The 19373-nt window shown below is 46.2% G+C and overlaps 1 protein-coding gene across 1 annotated transcript in view; it reads right to left on the bottom strand.

Annotated features, from left to right (window-relative positions):
* Positions 1 to 19373, bottom strand: part of LOC311118724 (lysyl oxidase homolog 3B-like) — a gene marked incomplete at its 5' end in the record, with an annotated part of 47023 nt that overhangs the window by 11887 nt on the left and 15763 nt on the right. The window contains 8 exons of the mRNA XM_084193506.1: positions 595 to 838; positions 1629 to 1788; positions 10453 to 10623; positions 13723 to 13877; positions 16343 to 16523; positions 17227 to 17336; positions 17459 to 17559; positions 18403 to 18453. Of these exons, the coding sequence (XP_084049632.1) occupies positions 595 to 838; positions 1629 to 1788; positions 10453 to 10623; positions 13723 to 13877; positions 16343 to 16523; positions 17227 to 17336; positions 17459 to 17559; positions 18403 to 18453 (1173 nt within the window). The remainder of the gene's footprint in view (positions 1 to 594; positions 839 to 1628; positions 1789 to 10452; positions 10624 to 13722; positions 13878 to 16342; positions 16524 to 17226; positions 17337 to 17458; positions 17560 to 18402; positions 18454 to 19373) is intronic.

Genomic DNA, 19373 nt, shown 5'->3' with positions numbered 1-19373 from the left:
AGACCTGAGTGCTGAACTGCTGAAACAGACGGAGACCTACAAAACTCATCTTGACCTTCCAGAACACAACAAACACGATTTCCACTGCCAAGGAGGCTCAAGACTTCTTCGAGAGGCACATCAAACCCAACACACAAGGGGACAAGCTGACAGATGGAACCCCATGACTGGCTCAGTATTCAGGTACGCTATCCATGCACAGTCATGCAGCCTAGCCGATGTCTGTGATGCAGCCCACAGCATAAGACAATGAAGAGGATACCTCTCATGTTTGGGTACAAGGTACATTATTACTACTATTGCTGAGCATTGAACTTGTTAGAATTATATTGGCTATGGTCCAGGACATTTACACAGTGATGACACCATGCCAATTAATGAACAATGGACAATATATGGATCCTACATCGATCATATTTCTGACTGTTTAGGCATTAAGGCTGTCATCTCTGTCATCCCTGTCATACCTGTCATACCTGTCTACCCTGTCATTCCTGTCATGCGCGGTAAGCAATAATAATATAGAGAATTGATATAGTGCTCCATAGTTACCACACCATATTATTCTCCAGATGACTAGGTTGCCATAGTTACCCGTGACAGGCGTGCCAGACCCAGGAGTGGCGTCCAGCCTTGGGCCTGAAGTCGGCCCGTCCGATGTTGTGGATCTGAGAGGAGAACCGCAGCAGACGGCGGTGTCCGTAGGGCCAGTTAGCGCTAGCAGCAGACTTAGACAGACAGTTCTCCTCCGCTGCACAGTACAACATGTGGAGGGGGCGGTCCTCGATGTACACCGACTGTTGGACCAGGGGAGCATTCAGGACCAGGTCAGATGCCGCTGAGAAGAGAGAGGAGGAGAGGAGACAAGGAAAAAGGAGGAGATAGGAGGAGGAGAGGAGAGGAGAGGAGAGGAGAGGAGAGGAGAGGAGAGGAGGAGAGGAAAGGAGAGGGTAGTAACGGTCAAACCGTCAACATGTAGTTTCCATACCCAGCTCAGTTTTAGTGCTTTCTATGTTAGTTGATTACAATGTATTATAACAAACCAATACTTTATCTGTATCAATGTATTATAACAAACCAATACTTTATCTGTATCAATGTATTATAACAAACCAATACTTTATCTGTATCAATGTATTATAACAAACCAATACTTTATCTGTATCAATGTATTATAACAAACCAATACTTTATCTGTATCAATGTATAATACCAAACCAATACTTTATCTGTATCAATGTATTATAACAAACCAATACTTTATCTGTATCAATGTATAATAACAAACCAATACTTTATCTGTATCAATGTATTATAACAAACCACTACTTTATCTGTATCAATGTATTATAACAAACCAATACTTTATCTGTATCAGTGTATTATACCAAACCAATACTTTATCTGTATCAGTGTATTATACCAAACCAATACTTTATCTGTATCAGTGTATTATAACAAACCAATACTTTATCTGTATCAATGGTCTAACTCATACCGGTTGGAGATTCTGGTCACCCGCTCTAGAATCATACGGTTTATTAATGTTTATGATTCTGTTACTGTGTTACTAATGTTTAAGACTGTGTCATGACACCAACTACCATTTTCTAAACAGTGTTACTCACTCTCTGAGCAGATGACTCCAGCAGAGAACTTAGCAGCAGTCTTCTGACAGCTGACGGTCCTGTGGTGCTGGCAGTGGCTCAGAGACATCTCGTTCCCTGTGCACTTCACTCCGCTCATCACCATCTCTGTTACATTACTACTGTCCCAGTACCACGTTTCCTTGGAGACAGGGTCAGGATAAACACAAACCGAGCCCAGACATTAGGAGGTTGTGATTTATAAAGTGCTTTTCCAGTATCTCAAAGCGCTCTACACTCTTCGGGAAAAAAAGAGTTCCAAAAGGGTTCTTCAGCTGTCCCCATGGGAGAACCCTTTTTTGGGTTCCAGGTAGAACCCTTTTGACTTCAATGTAGAACCCTCTATGAAAAGGGCTGCAACCTGCAACCGAAATGGGTTCATCAATGGGAACAGCCAAAGAGCCTTTTTTATGTTCTAGATCAAGGATGGGCAACACACCTGACTTCAATAATCAACTAATTATGATCTTCATTTTAGAATGCAATTAGTTTAAATCAGCTGTGTTTTCTAGGGATGGGGGGGGGGGGGAAAGTGTGAAACCACTCTGGCTGCGATGACTGGAGTTGCCCGTCCCTGGTCTAGATAACCTTTTTTTCTAGTGTACATGTGGAAACTCACCTCATCCTCATCCAACTCATCCACCACCAATGTGTAGCACCCACCTGAGTGATGCAACTCATTTGTCCCAGAATGCTCACCACACATCAGCTAGCATGATGGAGAGGTGAGGAGTGACATACAGCATGTCAATTAGGTTAGCATTCATGCTAATTTTTATGGCAAATAAATGCATTTAAATTTGTGCATGATCAACGATTAATAAAACGATTGATTGAAATTGATTGCCCATCATCATTCTGCCTCTGACTAAAAGACACCTTACAACTATGTAGGACAATGATAAGGCAGTACGGTATAATACTTTAACTCAGAGAAATGACTTTCTTCTCTCTGCTTTAAAGAAAAGAGAAACCTGCACGGTGCTCTGGCTTGTAGCGTAGCTTAAATAAAAAAAAAAAGTGATACGCGCAAAGAGCAGTGTGCCGGTTTCTCTTTACTTGGACGTTATTCCCGTCAACAAGATAACTCAGATGTGAGTGCTTTAAAAAAAAAAAAATGTATCTGTCAGGTAAGCCAACCACACATCCCTGTAAAATGATAAGGGAGGAGAATACTTTGACTAGTAGGAATGAGCCGTGGTATTGACTGTTTTCTCTCCCAGTGTTTACTCACAGTGATGGCATGCATGGAGTATCCCAGGCCTAGCTGTCTGCAGACTACCATGGCCTCTTTAGTGGTCCAGCCTGCAGAGCACACCGTGCCCCACCGCGCCCCCACCTGAACCTCCACACGGCCCTCATAGTACGTCCTGCCTCCCACGATACGCACCTGCAGAGGGGGGGCCCCTAGGGGATGTCAGTGAGAGGGCACTTCCTGTGCATTTCCACTGGGGATTTACGTCTCAGACTTATCCCCTGGGAGACGTCAATCAGATGGCACCTCATGTCCTGTCTGTAGCCTGTCTGTAGTCTGTCTGTGCTTCCCCCAACAGTACACATTTTTATTGTAACCCCGGACAAGCACACCTGATTCAAATTTTCAGCAGCTGTGGGGTTAGTCCATAGACTCATAGAACAACATGTCAGTCCTGAGGGCCAGTGGATTGCTGATGCAGCAGCAGCTGTGGGGTTAGTCCATAGACTCATAGAACAACATGTCAGAATGAACATGTCAGGGTGAGTCATGGAGCGGGGAGCCACATTGGTTCCTTCCTGGTGGGTTGGGAGAACCAATGAGGTGTCGCCACCGGGCATGTTATGGTTGGCTGTTGGCTTATCCCCCCCCCCCCCCCCAGCAATGGGGTGGGGTGGTGGGGTTGGTCTAAACTAGGGCTGTGGTGGTCACCACATTTCGTCAGCCGGTGACTGTCAAGCAAATAACTGCCAAGCAAATAACTGCCGGTCTCACGGTAATTGACCGTTAATTAACATAAAGGAGGGTATCTCTCCAGGAACAGGGTTGGAGTTAAAACCTACAGGACGGTAGCTCTCCAAGAACAGGGTTGGGCAGTCCTGGTCTACACCTTCACAATAAATCCATTATTTATTTTAGACAGGTCTAAAGAATAGAATTGAACAAAGCTAAATAAAATAAAGGATATTTTCTCCAAACGATTTGAGGGAGTGCGCCCATGCGGCTATTCTGTGTTGAGCGTTTAACAAAGAAACAGGTCCTCCTATATGTTTAATTTAGAGTTATTTATGTAACTTTAGATGTGATACAAATGTTGGGCTATATGTTTTGATTTTTAATACATTGTAAGGCTGCATGATGCGACCTAATGATGATTTGAAAAAAATCTCATGAAAGGCATGAGCTCTGCTTTGTTTTTTTTGCGCAGGATGTACATACTTCATCAGTCTCTCATTCACAATTTGACAAGCACTTGATAATGCCTCGAAATTCCCGGCTGCATCCCCTTTGTGTGGCCATAATGCACCCTAAAAAAAAATATGCCCTTTGCGGCCAGAGAAATAAATATTCCAAACACACATGTTTTTTTACGCAATGAGGCTGATGCAACAGATCAGAACGTTTAGCTTAAAATGTTGATAAACTATTAGTCTGTTTCTTCACATTATAAGTGCAGCAATGTGCACATGGCAGTAGGCTATAAGCGCGAATGTTCCATTAGCGGGAAAACACCATTATCAAAAGTGACCGCAAATGCGATTTATGCATGTAATACTTATATTATAAAGGTGCATTTTTATGGTGAAAATGATCTTCCCCAAACTTGAAACTCACGCGCTGCTTATGTATGCCAGTTAGGCTCTACACCCTGTCACGGTTTCGGCCGAGGCTGCTCCTTCTCCTTGTTCGGGCAGGCTTCGGCGGTCGTCGTCTCCGGAGTACTAGCTGCCACCGTTCTATGTTTCTATGTTTGATTAGTTTTGTCTGATTGTTACACCTATTCATTGTTAAGTGTTCAGTGGGATTCGGCTCTCGCTCCCGAGGGCGTACGACGGCACCGCTGCCGGGTGTCAGGGGTTCCTGTTACAAGTTGAACTCTACCTCGCCACCGTACACCCGGTGCCCTCGGGACACGAGAGCGTTTCCGCCCTCATCTCCTGTCTCACCGGCAAGGCGTTGGAGTGGGCCAACGCCGAATGGAGGAGAATAGACGCCGCTACTATCACTTATGCAGAGTTCTCCCGCCGCTTCCGTGCTTGTGTTTGACCATCCACCGGAGGGGAAGGCGGCGGGGGAGCGTCTATTCTACCTCCGGCAGGGGATGAGGAGCGCTCAGGAGTTTGCACTGGAGTTCCGGACTCTAGCGGCAGATGCGGGGTGGAATGAGCGGGCACTCATAGACCACTTCCGCTGCAGCCTCCGGGAGGACGTCCAGAGAGAGTTGGCGTGCAGGGATACCACGCTTTCATTTGACCAATTGGTGGACATGGCCATTCGGCTGGACACCCTGCTCGCTACCCGCGGGCGTCCCGGGTGGGGGTCGCCCATTCCACCCTCCAGCACCTCCGAGCCGAGCCCTATGGAGCTCGGAGGTGCTGGCGCTAGAGGAAGGAGAAGAAGGAGCCCGAGGGGGGCCGTCTCCTGCACCAACTGTGGCCGTGGAGGGCACGCCGCGGCTAGGTGCTGGGGAGGGTCTCCTGGTGGAGGAGAAGGCAGGCCACACATTGGGGAGTCCTCCCAGGTGAGTAGGCGCCCCACTTACCCAGAGCTTTCTGTCGTACACATAACCATACCTGTTTGTTTTCCACAGGTTGCACCTCGTTCCCAGCATAAGGCGCTAGTAGATTCAGGCGCAGCTGGGAATTTTGTAGATCGCAAATTCTGTGTAGAGTTAGGGATTCCCCTCCTTCCGGTAAATAATCCTTTCCCTGTACATGCCCTAGATAGTCGTCCGTTAGGATCCGGGTTGATTAGGGAGGTCACAGTGCCACTTAGGATGGAGACGCAGGGGGGTCATGAGGAGACGATTCAGCTCTATCTGATCGACTCTCCTGCGTATCCGGTGGTGCTGGGGCTTCCCTGGTTGATTACCCATGATCCTACTATTTCGTGGCGAGAGAGGGCTCTTAAGGGGTGGTCTGCTCAGTGTGAGGGGCTATGTCTGGGTGTTTCCGTAGGGGCGACCTCGGTGGAGAGTCCGAACCAAATGCCCGCATTGCACATTCCCCCCGAGTATGAGGATTTGGCACTCGTGTTTAGCAAGACGAGAGCGTCGCGGTTGCCACCTCATAGACAGGGGGATTGTGTGATAGAAGAAAAAGGATGGAGGTTTGCGCCCGTGTATTGATTACCGCGGTCTCAATCAGATTACTGTGAAATATAGTTAGCCACTCCCGCTGATTGCGACTATGACGGAGTCATTACACGGGGCACGGTTCTTCACAAAATTGGACCTCAGGAGCGCATATAACTTGGTGCGCATTAGAGAGGGCGATGAATGGAAGACAGCATTTAGTACTACCTCCGGTCATTACGAGTATCTCGTCATGCCATACGGGTTAATGAATGCTCCATCAGTCTTCCAATCCTTTGTAGATGAGATTTTCCGGGACATGCAGGGGCAGGGAGTAGTCGTGTACATAGACGATATTCTGGTGTACAGTTCTACCCGGGCCGAACATGTAGCCCTGGTGCGCCGAGTATTGAGGAGGCTGTTGGAGCATGACCTGTATGTCAAAGCCGAGAAATGTCTGTTCTTCCAGGAGTCGGTCTCCTTTTTGGGTTACAGTTGTCTGCGTCAGGGGTGAGGATGGAGGTTGACCGTGTGTCAGCCGTGCGTAATTGGCAAACCCCAACCACGGTTAAAGAGGTGCAGCAGTTCTTGGGTTTTGTGAATTACTACCTGAGGTTTATCCGGGGTTTTGGACAGGTGGCAGCTCCCATAACGTCCCTTCTGAAGGGGGGTCCGGTGTGCTTGCGGTGGTCAGCTGAGGCGGACAGGGCTTTTGGGAGACTGAAGGACCTGTTTACCTCGGCTCCAGTGCTGGCGCACCCGGATCCCGCTTTACCATTCCAAGTGGAAGTGGACGCGTCTGAAGCCGGTATCGGGGCTGTTCTCTCACAACGGTCCGGCACACCACCTAAACTCCGCCCCTGTGCTTTTTATTCGAAAAAGCTCAGTCCGGCGGAGCGTAATTATGACGTAGGGGACAGGGAGCTGTTAGCCGTGGTACAAGCCCTAAAGGTGTGGAGGCATTGGCTTGAGGGGGCTCAACACCCTTTTCTCATTCTGACTGACCACCGTAACCTGGAATACATTCGGGCAGCTAGGAGACTGAATCCTCGCCAGGCTCGGTGGACTATGTTTCTAGCCCGGTTCGTGTTTAAGATCACTTACATCCCTGGGTCCCAGAACGGGAAGGCAGATGCCCTGTCTCGGCGGTATGACACGGAGGAGAGGTCCGTTGAGCCCACTCTCATACTACCTAAGTCTTGTCTGGTTGCACCGGTGGTATGGGAGGTCGATACGGAGATCGATCGGGCATTACGCACCGACCCTAGCCCTCCACAGTATCCGGTGGGTCGGACGTACGTCCCGCTCGAGGTCCGGGATCGGCTCATTTATTGGGCTCACACGTCACCCTCCTCTGGGCATCCAGGTATTGGCCGGACAGTGCACTGCCTTAGCACAAAGTACTGGTGGCCAACGTTAGCCAGGGATGTGAGGATTTATGTCTCCTCCTGCTCGGTGTGTGCCCAGTGTAAGGCGCCCAGACACTTGCCCAGGGGTAAGTTACAACCCCTGCCCGTTCCACAACGACCCTGGTCTCACCTCTCGGTGGATTTTGTTACAGACCTTCCCTCCTCACAGGGGAATACCACCATCCTGGTCGTTGTGGATCGGTTCTCGAAGGCCTGTCGTCTCCTTCCCATGCCGGGTCTTCCTACTGCCCTACAGACCGCTGAGGCTCTATTTACCCACGTCTTCCGGCATTACGGGGTACCCGAGGATATAGTGTCTGATCGAGGCCCCCAGTTTACCTCCAGAGTCTGGAGAGCGTTTATGGAACGGTTGGGGGTTTCGGTGAGCCTTACCTCGGGTTACCACCCGGAGAGTAATGGGCAGGTCGAACGTGTCAACCAGGATGTGGGTAGGTTTCTGAGGTCATATTGCCAGGGCCGGCCAGAGGAGTGGGCGAGATATGTTCCCTGGGCCGAGATGTCACAGAACTCTCTCCGCCACTCCTCCACTAAACTAACCCCTTTCCAGTGTGTGTTGGGGTACCAGCCGGTTCTGGCACCTTGGCATGAGAGCCAGATCGAGGCCCCTGCGGTGGATGAGTGGGTGCGGCGCTCGGAGGAGACGTGGAACGCTGCACACATCCATCTGCAGCGAGCCATCCGTCGACAGAAGACGAGCGCCGATCTCCACCACAGTGAGGGGCCAGTGTACGCACCTGGAGATCGAGTCTGGCTCTCAACCAGAAACCTGCCCCTCCGCCTGCCCTGCCGGAAGCTGGGTCGGCGGTTTGTGGGGCCTTTTAAAGTCCTGAGGAGATTGAACGAGGTGTGTTACAGGTTACAACTGCCCATTGATTACAAGAATATTAACCCCTCGTTCCATGTGTCTCTCCTCAGGCTGGTGGTAGCTGGTCCACTCCAGGACTATGAGATAGAAGAGACTCCTCCGCCCCCGTTGGACATCGAGGGGGCTCCGGCGTACACTGTTCGGTCCATCCTAGATTCGAGACGCCGGATGGGGGGTCTCCAATATCTCGTGGAGTGGGAGGGGTACGGCCCGGAGGAGCGGTGCTGGGTGCCGAGGAGGGACATCCTAGACCCGTCTCTTCTGACCGAGTTCCATCGTGGTCATCCTACGCGCCCTGCTCCGCGTCCTCCTGGTCGTCCCCGAGGCCGGGGTCGGCGCACGGCTGGAGCCGCGCGTCAAGGGGGGGTACTGTCACGGTTTCGGCCGAGGCTGCTCCTTCTCCTTGTTCGGGCAGGCTTCGGCGGTCGTCGTCTCCGGAGTACTAGCTGCCACCGTTCTATGTTTCTATGTTTGATTAGTTTTGTCTGATTGTTACACCTGTTCATTGTTAAGTGTTCATTATGCGTCCTATTTAGTTCTCTTGTGTTTGGTCAGGTGTTGTGTGTAATTGTTCGATATCACGTGTAGTAGTTGGCTCGCTGTTCTGTGCTCTCTGTATTTCGTTTTGTTTGAGAGAGTCCTGCACGTTGTGCGTATTTACTTTGGTTCTTACCAGTGTGCGTATGTTTCGCCTGTGGCCTGTTGCCGTGTTTGGCTTGTATTTTCGGACTTCACTAAAGACATCTGTTTCGAATCTCTGTGTGTCCTGCGTGTGATTCCACATTACCTCTACACTCAACCCTGACACACCCCTTGTAAAGCGGATTAATGTGCTTAATTTTAAGAAGTTATTTGGCCACTTTAGTTGTGATACAAACCTTATTAAAACATATAGGCCTATAGGCTAGGCTACATGAGGAGTCACACAAAAAAAGTCACACAAAAAAGTCACACAAAAAAAAGGCATTGTTTCTTGCCTTAAGCGATAATATATAATTCACAACTGATAGGCTAATATTGTCACCCATCACACTATTCTTGATTTAATCTTGTCTTTCCATATGCTAAATAATATATATGTGAAATTCGTTTTGATTTAGAATGGACCATTATCATGCACCTGTCTCGAAACTGGCAATTTATTTTACAAATACATGTCATCTACGCACTTAAATAGCGAATGGAGGACGCTTCTCCCGTGGTTCATTTTCATGCCAGCCAGGTAGGCTATACTCCTGTTGTAAAGATAAACAATGTGCTTAATATTAGGAAGGTTGAGAAATAAATATAGTAGTCCTAGCCTATAGAAAGCTGATGGGATCCTCCTCTTTTTAGTAGAGGCCATCACTCTGTTTTCTCCCGCTACTCCATAGCCTATAGAAATGTTGCCCAACATGAGCTCATGGGCTCTCATGAAGTGTTTGATTAGATTTCTGATTACATTTGCATTGATGTCAGAGTGATTAGAGGGACAATAGAGTGCTGAGTACCAGGCAGTTAGCAAGTTTGGTAGGCTACTAATGACCAGCAGCAGCATCAGAGCTTGAAGAAGCCTAATTACCGTGACTAAGCGGTCACGTGGAATTTGACTGCGGTCATGACTCGTGACCGGCGGTGTGGCGTTAATACGGTCACTGTAACTGCCCTAGTCTAAACCAAAACAATTTCGCCAGAATTTCTGGGGACCCAATGTCTTTCACGAGAAAACCCCACCCCACCCCAAATATAATGATGACACAACCTTAAAATCGTTAAATTTAGATTTTCACATCAACAATAACCTTCAATTAATTACATTTTCATCTCTCCTATCAAAATTAAGAGAACAAATACATACATTTGCTCAATTAAATTGTATTTTCAAATGATCTTTCTCAATATGGAATGGAGTTTGTGTATATTGTCGCATAAAATAATCTGTACTCTTCATTTTTGGTTTTAAAATTTGGCGACCCCACTGCAATTACAGCGCGACCCAAACTTTGAATACCACTGGTCTAATGGTTAAGACGGTGGGTTCCCTTTGGTCCGTGGAACATATCCGACTCGTTACATTATCATGATTGGTGGAGGGGATTCATGTATTATCATGACTGGTTGAGGGGATTCATGGACATGTATTCCATAGTTGCCACGGTTAGTGAGGTTGGAGATTCATGGTACTTGTAGTCCATGGTTATAACCTGGTTTAAGCATATTATATTAGCAGTGGGAAAAGCCGTTAGCTTGCCTAATAGACCTACTTGCAGGCCGTTGTTAGCGTAGCCTAGCCCCAGCTGTCTGCAGACCACCATGGCCTCCTTGGTGCCCCAGGCCCCTCCACAGATCAGCCCCCAGCTCCTGGTCCCGTTAGCCTCCGTGCTCAGCACCTCCACCCGCCCCTCATACCGCGTACGGCCCCCCGTCAGGCGGATCTGTGGGGGGCAGACGGGTTAGGAAGCGGAGGGCGGGGGGAGGGGGAGGGTGTACGAGTAGGAGCGCGGAGATTGGGGAAGTATGGTCTGGCTGAATACATGCCGTTTAGCCAGACTCTTTTAAAAAAGGGTTATTCGGCTGTCCCCATAGGAGAACCCTTTTTGGTTCCAGGTAGAACCCTTTTGGGTTCCATGTAGAACCCTTTTGGGTTCCAGGTAGATTGAACACAAAAAGGTTATACTTGGAACCAAAAGGGTTCTCCAAGGAACCCAAAAGGGTTCTCCAAAGGTTCTAGATACAGTGCATTCGGAAAGTATTCAGACCCCTTGACTATTTCCACATTTTGTTACGTTACAGCCTTATTCTAAAATTGATTAAATTGTTTTTTTCCCTCATCAATCTACACACAATACCCCATAATGACAAAGCAAAAACAAGGTTTGTAGAATTTTTTGGAAATGTATCTAATGAAAAAAATCCTGAAATATCACATTTACATAAGTATTAAGACTCTTTACTCAGTACTTTGTTGAAGCACCTTTGGCAGCGATTACAGCCTCGAGTCTTCTTGGGTATGACGCTACAAGCTTGGCACATCTGTATTTGGGGAGTTTCTCCCATTCTTCTCTGCAGATCCACTCAAGCTCTGTCAGATTGGATTGGGAGTGGCGCTGCACAGCTATTTTCAGGTTCAAGTCCGGGCTCTGGCTGGGCCACTCAATGCTGCCACCACTATGCTTCACCGTAGGGATGGTGCCAGGTTTCCTTCAGACGTGACGCTTGGCATTCAGGCCAAAGAGTTCAATCTTGGTTTCATCAAACCAGAGAATCTTGTTTCTCATGGTCTGAGAGTCTTTAGGTGCCTTTTGGCAAACTCCAAGCGGGCTGTCATGTGCCTTTTACTGAGGAGTGGCTTCCATCTGGCCACTCTACCATAAAGGCCTGATTGGTGGAGTGCTGCAGAGGTGGTTGTCCTTCTGGAAGATTCTACCATCTCCACAGAGGAACTCTGGAGCTCTGTCAGAGTGCCTTCTCCCCCGATTGCTCAGTTTGGCCGGGCGGCCAGCTCTAGGAGTTGATGGAGGCCACTGTGTTCTTGGGAACTTCAATGCTGCAGATATTTTGTGGTACCCTTCCCCATATCTGTGCATCGACACAATCCTGTCTCGGAGCTCTACGGACAATTCCTTCGACCTCGTGGCTTGGTTTTTGCTCTGACATGCACTGTCAACTGTGGGACCTTGTATAGACAGGTGTGTGCCTTTCCAAATCATGTCCAATCAATTGAATTGACCACAGGTGGACTCCAATCAAGTTGTAGAAACATCTCAAGGATGATCAATGGAAACAGGATGAACCTGAGCTCAATTTCGAGTCGCATAGCAAGGGGTCTGAATACTTATGTAAAAAGTCATGGGGTCTGAATACTTATGTAAAAAGTCAAAGGATCTGAATACTTATGTAAAAGGTCAAGGGGTCTGAATACTTATGTAAAAGTCAAGGGGTCTGAATACTTATGTAAAAAGTCAAGGGGTCTGAATACTTATGTAAAAAGTCATGGGGTCTGAATACTTATGTAAAAAGTCAAAGGATCTGAATACTTATGTAAAAGGTCAAGGGGTCTGAATACTTATGTAAAAAGTCAAGGGGTCTGAATACTTATGTAAAAGTCAAGGGGTCTGAATACTTATGTAAAAAGTCAAGGGGTCTGAATACTTATGTAAAAAGTCAAGGGGTCTGAATACTTTCCGAATGCACTCTAGCACCTTGTTTTCTAAGAGTGTAGACATCTCAGATGCCCCCCTACTGCCTATATATTGCAGTACTTTTATAAGGAATAGGGCTCCATGCTTTAGGTTAGGGGTTTCTGAAGCTCTTTGTTGTGCATGTATTGGCATGTATTGTTAAAGGCATGTATTGTTATGTATTGTTAAAGGCATGTATTGTTATGTATTGTTAAAGGCATGTATTGTTATGTATTGTTAAAGGCATGTATTGTTATGTATTGTTATGTATTGTTAAAGGCATGTATTGTTAAAGGCATGTATTGTTATGTATTGTTATGTATTGTTAAAGGCATGTATTGTTATGTATTGTTAAAGGCATGTATTGTTATGTATTGTTAAAGGCATGTATTGTTATGTATTGTTATGTATTGTTAAAGGCATGTATTGTTATGTATTGTTAAAGGCATGTATTGTTATGTATTGTTAAAGGCATGTATTGTTATGTATTGTTAAAGGCATGTATTGTTATGTATTGTTATGTATTGTTAAAAGCATGTATTGTTATGTATTGTTATGTATTGTTAAAGGCATGTATTGTTATGTATTGTTATGTATTGTTAAAGGCATGTATTGTTATGTATTGTTAAAGGCATGTATTGTCATGTATTGTTAAAGGCATGTATTGTTATGTATTGTTATGTATTGTTATGTATTGTTAAAGGCATGTATTGTTATGTATTGTTATGTATTGTTAAAGGCATGTATTGTTATGTATTGTTATGTATTGTTAAAGGCAGGTATTGTTATGTATTGTTATGTATTGTTATGTATTGTTATGTATTGTTAAAGGCATGTGTTTGATGAGTGTAAAGGACGTCATTCCACACATCACTTATTCAGGATGCGTCCAGGTTAATGTCTCTCATCACAATACTACTAACATTGTATTGAACATTATTGCAGCAAACATTTCTGCCTGATCAGGAATCTATTACCTCTTGTCAATACATCGCTGATCAATAAACAGTTTAAAATTCTCAGTAAATATATAATCCCCCCCCCCACTCCATTTGCTTAACTAACTTACTTTTTACAACTTTTACTTAGGCCTAGATTCAATCCGTAGTGCTGAAGATCCGCAGTATAGCACGATTTAAATAGAAAATCTAATGTTTCCGCGTTCGCGGTTAACACTGTATATGTCAATCAGAAGTTTCAATCGAGCGGATGTTCAGCACTATGAATACAGGTGCAACATGCTCTCAGTGAAACAGGAGATAACACTAACTGGCCCTCTAGGAAGATTTGAAGTTCATTAAACAGAATAGAATGGAATGGAATTTAATTTAAATTGAGTAGTTAGTCTCTGACCGAGTTCTCCAGAGCCATGTACGGCGTGTTGCACCTCACAGCGGCGTCTTCTACATGCTGGCAGTCCTCTGAGGTTATGTTCTTAAAGACACAGTTCCACATCGACTTCTCCGTCCCCAGACACTGGACCTCATTCATGTGGATAGGACCCATCCCTACACACAGACACACACAGACACACACAGACACACACAGCTTGTAGAAACCCTTAAATGAATCAAAAAACATCAAGAGGCATCAAAAGTAACATTTTATAAGACAGTAGTACTCATAGGGAATCCCAGGACAGGGTGTCTATAATACTGTAATAAGCTCACATAGTTTCTGTCACAAACTCCAAACTCCAAACAGTTGTCACTGACTAGTTGGGTATTCATTTCCTACTGAGCAAACAATTGCTGCACTAACAGCATTCATAAAAATACATTTTTATCAGGTTTTTTGCTTTTTTTTAAATGTATTTACAGTTGTCTATAAAACTCATTAATGTCAAATTGTTTTGTGTTCTTCTTGTAGTCCTGGTTGTCCTGAAAAGAACATGGTCAAACAATTCATTATGAGGCTAAATATAAAGGGCTGGACATAATAGTCAGTTATGATGAAAAGCAGATTTTTGCTGGACACAGCTTGCTTTGTGGGAAGCAGTCTGGGAAGACCGTGGTTTACTGGAGTTACTTTGTTCTTAGGGAAACCACGACAAAGTCTTGAATACATTTTTGGGACAAATCATTACTGAAAGGGCATTTCTCTCCAACCTCTTTAAAATAAATATATAAAATAGATAAATGAAATGTCTCACCATGGTCATTGTGTGTAATACCATTGATGCATACAGCGCCTTCGGAAAGTATTCAGACCACTTGACTTTTCCTAATTTTTGTTACGTTACAGCCTTATTTTAAAATTGATTAAATCGTTTTTTCCCCTCAACGATATACACACACAATACCTCATAATGACAAAGCAAAAAGAGGTTTTTATAAATAAATAAAAACTGAAATATCACATTTTCATAAGTATTCAGACCCTTTACTCAGTACTTTGTTGGAGCACCTTTGGCAGCGATTACAGCCTCAAGTCTTCTTGGGTATGACGCTACAAGCTTGGCACACCAGTATTTGGGGAGTTTCTCCCATTCTTCTCTGCAGATCCTCTCAAGCGCTGTCAGGTTGGATGGGAAGCATCGCTGCACAACTATTGTCAGGTCTCTCCAGAGATGTTCGATAGGGTTCAAGTCCGGGCTCTGGCTGGGCCACACAAGGACATTCAGAGACTTGTCCCGAAGCCACTCCTGCGTTGTCTTGGCTGTGTGCTTAGGGTCGTTGTCCTGTTGGAAGGTGAACCTTCGCCCCAGTCTGAGGTCCTGAGCGCTCTGGAGCAGGTTTTCATCAAGGATCTCTCTGTACTTTGCTCCGTTCATCTTTCCCTTGATCCTGACTAGTCTCCCAGTCCCTGCCGCTGAAAAACATCCCCACAGCATGATGCTGCCACCACCATGCTTCACCGTAGGGATGGTGCCAGGTTTCCTCCAGACGTGAAGCTTGGCATTCAGGCCAAAGAGTTCAATCTTGGTTTCATCAGACCAGAGAATCTTGTTTCTCATGGTCTGAGAGTCTTTAGGTGCCTTTTGATAAACTCCAAGCGGGCTGTCATATGCCTTTTACCGAGGACTGGCTTCCGTCTGGCCACTCTACCATAAAGGCCTGATTGGTGGAGTGCTGCAGAGATGGTTGTCCTTCTGGAAGGTTCTCCCATCTCCACAGAGGAACTCTGGAGCTTTGTCAGAGTGACCATTGGGTTCTTGGTCACCTCCCAACTTCTTCCATTTAAGAATGATGGAGGCCACTGTGTTCTTGGGGACCTTCAATGCTGCAGAAATGTTTTGGTACCCTTCCCCAGATCTGTGCTTTGACACAATCCTGTCTCGGAGCTCTACGGACAATTCCTTCGACCTCATGGCTTTGGTTTTTGCTCTGACATGCACTGTCAACTGTGGGACCTTACATAATCAGGTGTGTGCCTTTCCAAATCATGTCTAATCAATTGAATATACTGTATATATCATATCATCTTTTGGGTGTTTTAACACTTTATAGAGACAGGTTGGAAATCAAAGGGAGAGACAGGCAATTGGAAGAGAAACAGTGGGAAGTGGACAAAGGGATTGAACCCTGGTCTCCAGTTGGGAGTCGTATATGTGACTGTTCCGGGAGTGTAACCACTACACCAAATATTTTTTATTTCTTTTTAATTGTTTTTTTTAGTCATTTAGCAGACGCTCTTATCCAGAGCGACTTACATTTATCTTTTTTAAAATCTTTTTTTATACTGGCCCCCCGTAGGAATCGAACCCACAACCCTGGCGTTGCAAACGCCATGCTCTACCAACTGAGCTACATCCCTGCCGGCCATTCCCTCCCCTACCCTGGACGACGCTGGGCCAATTGTGCGCCGCCCCATGGGTCTCCCGGTCGCGGCCGGCTACGACAGAGCCTGGATTCGAATCAGGATCTCTAGTGGCACAGCTAGCACTGCGATGCAGTGCCTTAGACCACAGCTAGACCACTGCGCCACTCGCCATTGACCTATATAAGGTTAAACCACAGTTCTCAGTCCTCACCTTGTCCCATGCGAGCCCCAGTCAGGGCCTCCTTGGCGGATCCGAAGCCCAGCTCCCTGCACACCACGCTGGCTGAAAGCAGGGTCCAACGGTCGTCACACACCGTACCCCACTCATTGTTCCTCAGCACCTCCACTCTGCCCTCACCCAGCTTGGCACCACCCTTCAACCTCACCATGCTCTGATGGAAGAGGACAGCAAGGGACACAGTTAACTGACACAGACACACAGAGAAGAGGAGACAGGAGATGACAGTTAACTGACACAGACACACAGAGAAGAGGAGACAGGAGATGACAGTTAACTGACACAGATACACAGAGAAGAGGAGACAGGAGATGACAGTTAACTCACTGTGTTCTACAGACAGGAGATGACAGTTAACTCACTGTGTTCTACAGACAGGAGATGACAGGTAACTCACTGTGTTCTACAGACAGGAGACAGTTAACTCACTGTGTTCTACAGACAGGAGATGACAGGTAACTCACTGTGTTCTACATACAGGAGACAGTTAACTCACTGTGCTCTACAGACAGGAGACAGGTAACTCACTGTGTTCTACATACAGGAGACAGTTAACTCACTGTGCTCTACAGACAGGAGACAGTTAACTCACTGTGCTCTACAGACAGGAGACAGTTAACTCACTGTGCTCTACAGACAGGAGACAGTTAACTCACTGTGTTCTATAGACAGGAGACAGTTAACTCACTGTGTTCTATAGACAGGAGACAGTGAACTCACTGTGCTCTACAGAGAAAGACAACACAGAGCAGGAACACCAAACTGACCAGATTAAGAAACTGTAGTTGAAGCGAAAATATGCCACCTTCAAGTCTATGCAATGCTAGTGAGACACACACATTGCTACTCCTAATCACCATCGTTTTGAGCATCTTCTTCTTCAGTCCGTTGTTCTGTACGTACTGTGGTCCAGGCACACAGCTGACCACGGCTGGCATGCCGCCTTCACAGGACCCTGTGGCATTTCCTATGGAGTGAGAATAGATACACAATTATGTAAATACACAGAATACAACTCACAAATATGCACAGTGAATATATTCAACATAACTCTGGTCTGATCATGGTGCAATCTCCCTCCATAATTACCCTTGTTGGACTCCAGGGGGCAGGCTGCCAGGTGGACCTCAGTGCCAACACACGCCACAGAGTGGAGGCGATACTGATGCTTCTGACGCTCTGTGGTCAGTCTGGAGGGGTTTGAATGGGGGATGAGGAGGAGGAGGAGGAGGAGGGGGTGGAGGAGGAGGAGGAGGAGGAGGAGGAGGGGGAGGAGGAGGAGGAAGGGGAAGGAGGAGGAGCGGGAGGAGGAGCAGGTAGAGGAGGAGCAGGTAGAGGAGGCACACGAGGAGGAGGAAGGGGAGGGGAGGAAGAAGAGGAGGAGGAGGAGGAGCAGGAGGAAGGGAAGGAGGAGCAGGAAGAGGAGGCACATGAGGAGGAGGAAGGGGAGGGGAGGAGGGGGATGATACAGAAAAGAGTGAGTGGAATGTGGCTGTATGCACCAGGGTTGGAGTCAACACCATTCTGGGCCCTACAGTTCAGCATGGAGCAGGTAGTGTTGAACTGAGCTGGGCCAGACAGTACAGTCTGGAGCATCCCAAATTAACCCTATGAGCCCTGGTCAAAAGTAGTGCACTATATAGGGAATAGGGTGCCATTCTCTGGTCTAAAGTAGTGCACTATATAGGGAATAGGGTGCCATTCTCTGGTCTAAAGTAGTGCACTATATAGGGAATAGGGTTCCATTCTCTGGTCTAAAGTAGTGCACTATATAGTGAATAGGGTTCCATTCTCTGGTCTAAAGTAGTGCACTATATAGTGAATAGGGTGCCATTTGGGACGCAATCATTTCTCAGACCTCAGAGTGCCCTCTTATCCCTGACCTGGGCAGATTTATAGACCCTGCTGTTCACAATGCCCAGATGAGCCAGGAAATAATCAAATTGTCAACAGATACACGCAGGAAACCATTTTATACAGGAGATCATTAAGGGGAAATAGCTACTTTAGATTTTTTCCCCCAGTCAGTTTACCTTTTCTTTAACCCAGAGATGAATGGTTTAGCATTAGCTTTGGGTGGCAGCCTGTATAGTCAACATTGGTTAGGTGATGATGATGATGATGATGAGGATGATGAGGATGATGATGATGATGATGATGATTGTAAATGCAATGGGAGAAAATATTAACCAAGTTAGAACCACAAGTTACATTATGTTACACATTACATTATGTGTTTTAGTATGTGTTTTAGTGTGTTTTAGTATTTAGTGTTTTAGTATTTAGTGTTTTAGTATTTAGTGTTTTAGTATTTAGTGTTTTAGTAGTATGTGTTTTAGTATTTAGTGTTTTAGTATATGTTTTAGCACACCATTCAGCAGAAGCTAACTGAGCAATGCAGCACTTTATACAACTATAAAGTGATTGATATGTTCTGTTCCACACCAAAAAGCAAGGAAATGTCGAAAAGTTGTAGTTCAGAATGTTGAACTAGAGATGCAGACTTAAACATCAGAGGGCAGATTGACATCCATCACATAACATTTTATTTTCAAAAGGACTTCCTGGAACAGGCGGCTGGTGGCACCTTAATTGGGGAGGACGGGCTCATAGTAATGGCTGGAACGGAATGAATGGAATGGTATCGAACACATCAAACACGCGTTTTCCATGCGTTCGATACCATTCCATTAACTCCGTTCCAGCCATTACCACGAGCCCGTCCTCCCCGTCCTCCCCTCAGCAGCCCCCTGTGCTTCTTTAGAATCCTTTTAGGGGGAATATCTTTACAAAATGTAGTGGTTTAAAATTTCAGATCAATCTGCAATCCTATTTTGCTGAGTTGCATTTCTGTGACTAGGAAAGGTGAGTCAGATGAAGACCACAACATATTTATGCTCTAATGAGTAAAGAAGAGACTAGAAGGCAGCTGGGTGGTAACAGCAGCTGGGTGGTAACAGCAGCTGGGTGGTTATAGTAGCTGGGTGGTAACAGCAGCTGGGTG

The sequence above is a fragment of the Coregonus lavaretus genome (genome assembly GCF_964263955.1).
Source record: "Coregonus lavaretus genome assembly, contig: HAP1_SCAFFOLD_1410, whole genome shotgun sequence".
NCBI classification, from domain to species: domain Eukaryota; kingdom Metazoa; phylum Chordata; class Actinopteri; order Salmoniformes; family Salmonidae; genus Coregonus; species Coregonus lavaretus.
The sequence above is the reverse complement of the archived record's forward strand: the minus strand, read 5'-3'. Positions and strand labels throughout refer to the sequence as shown.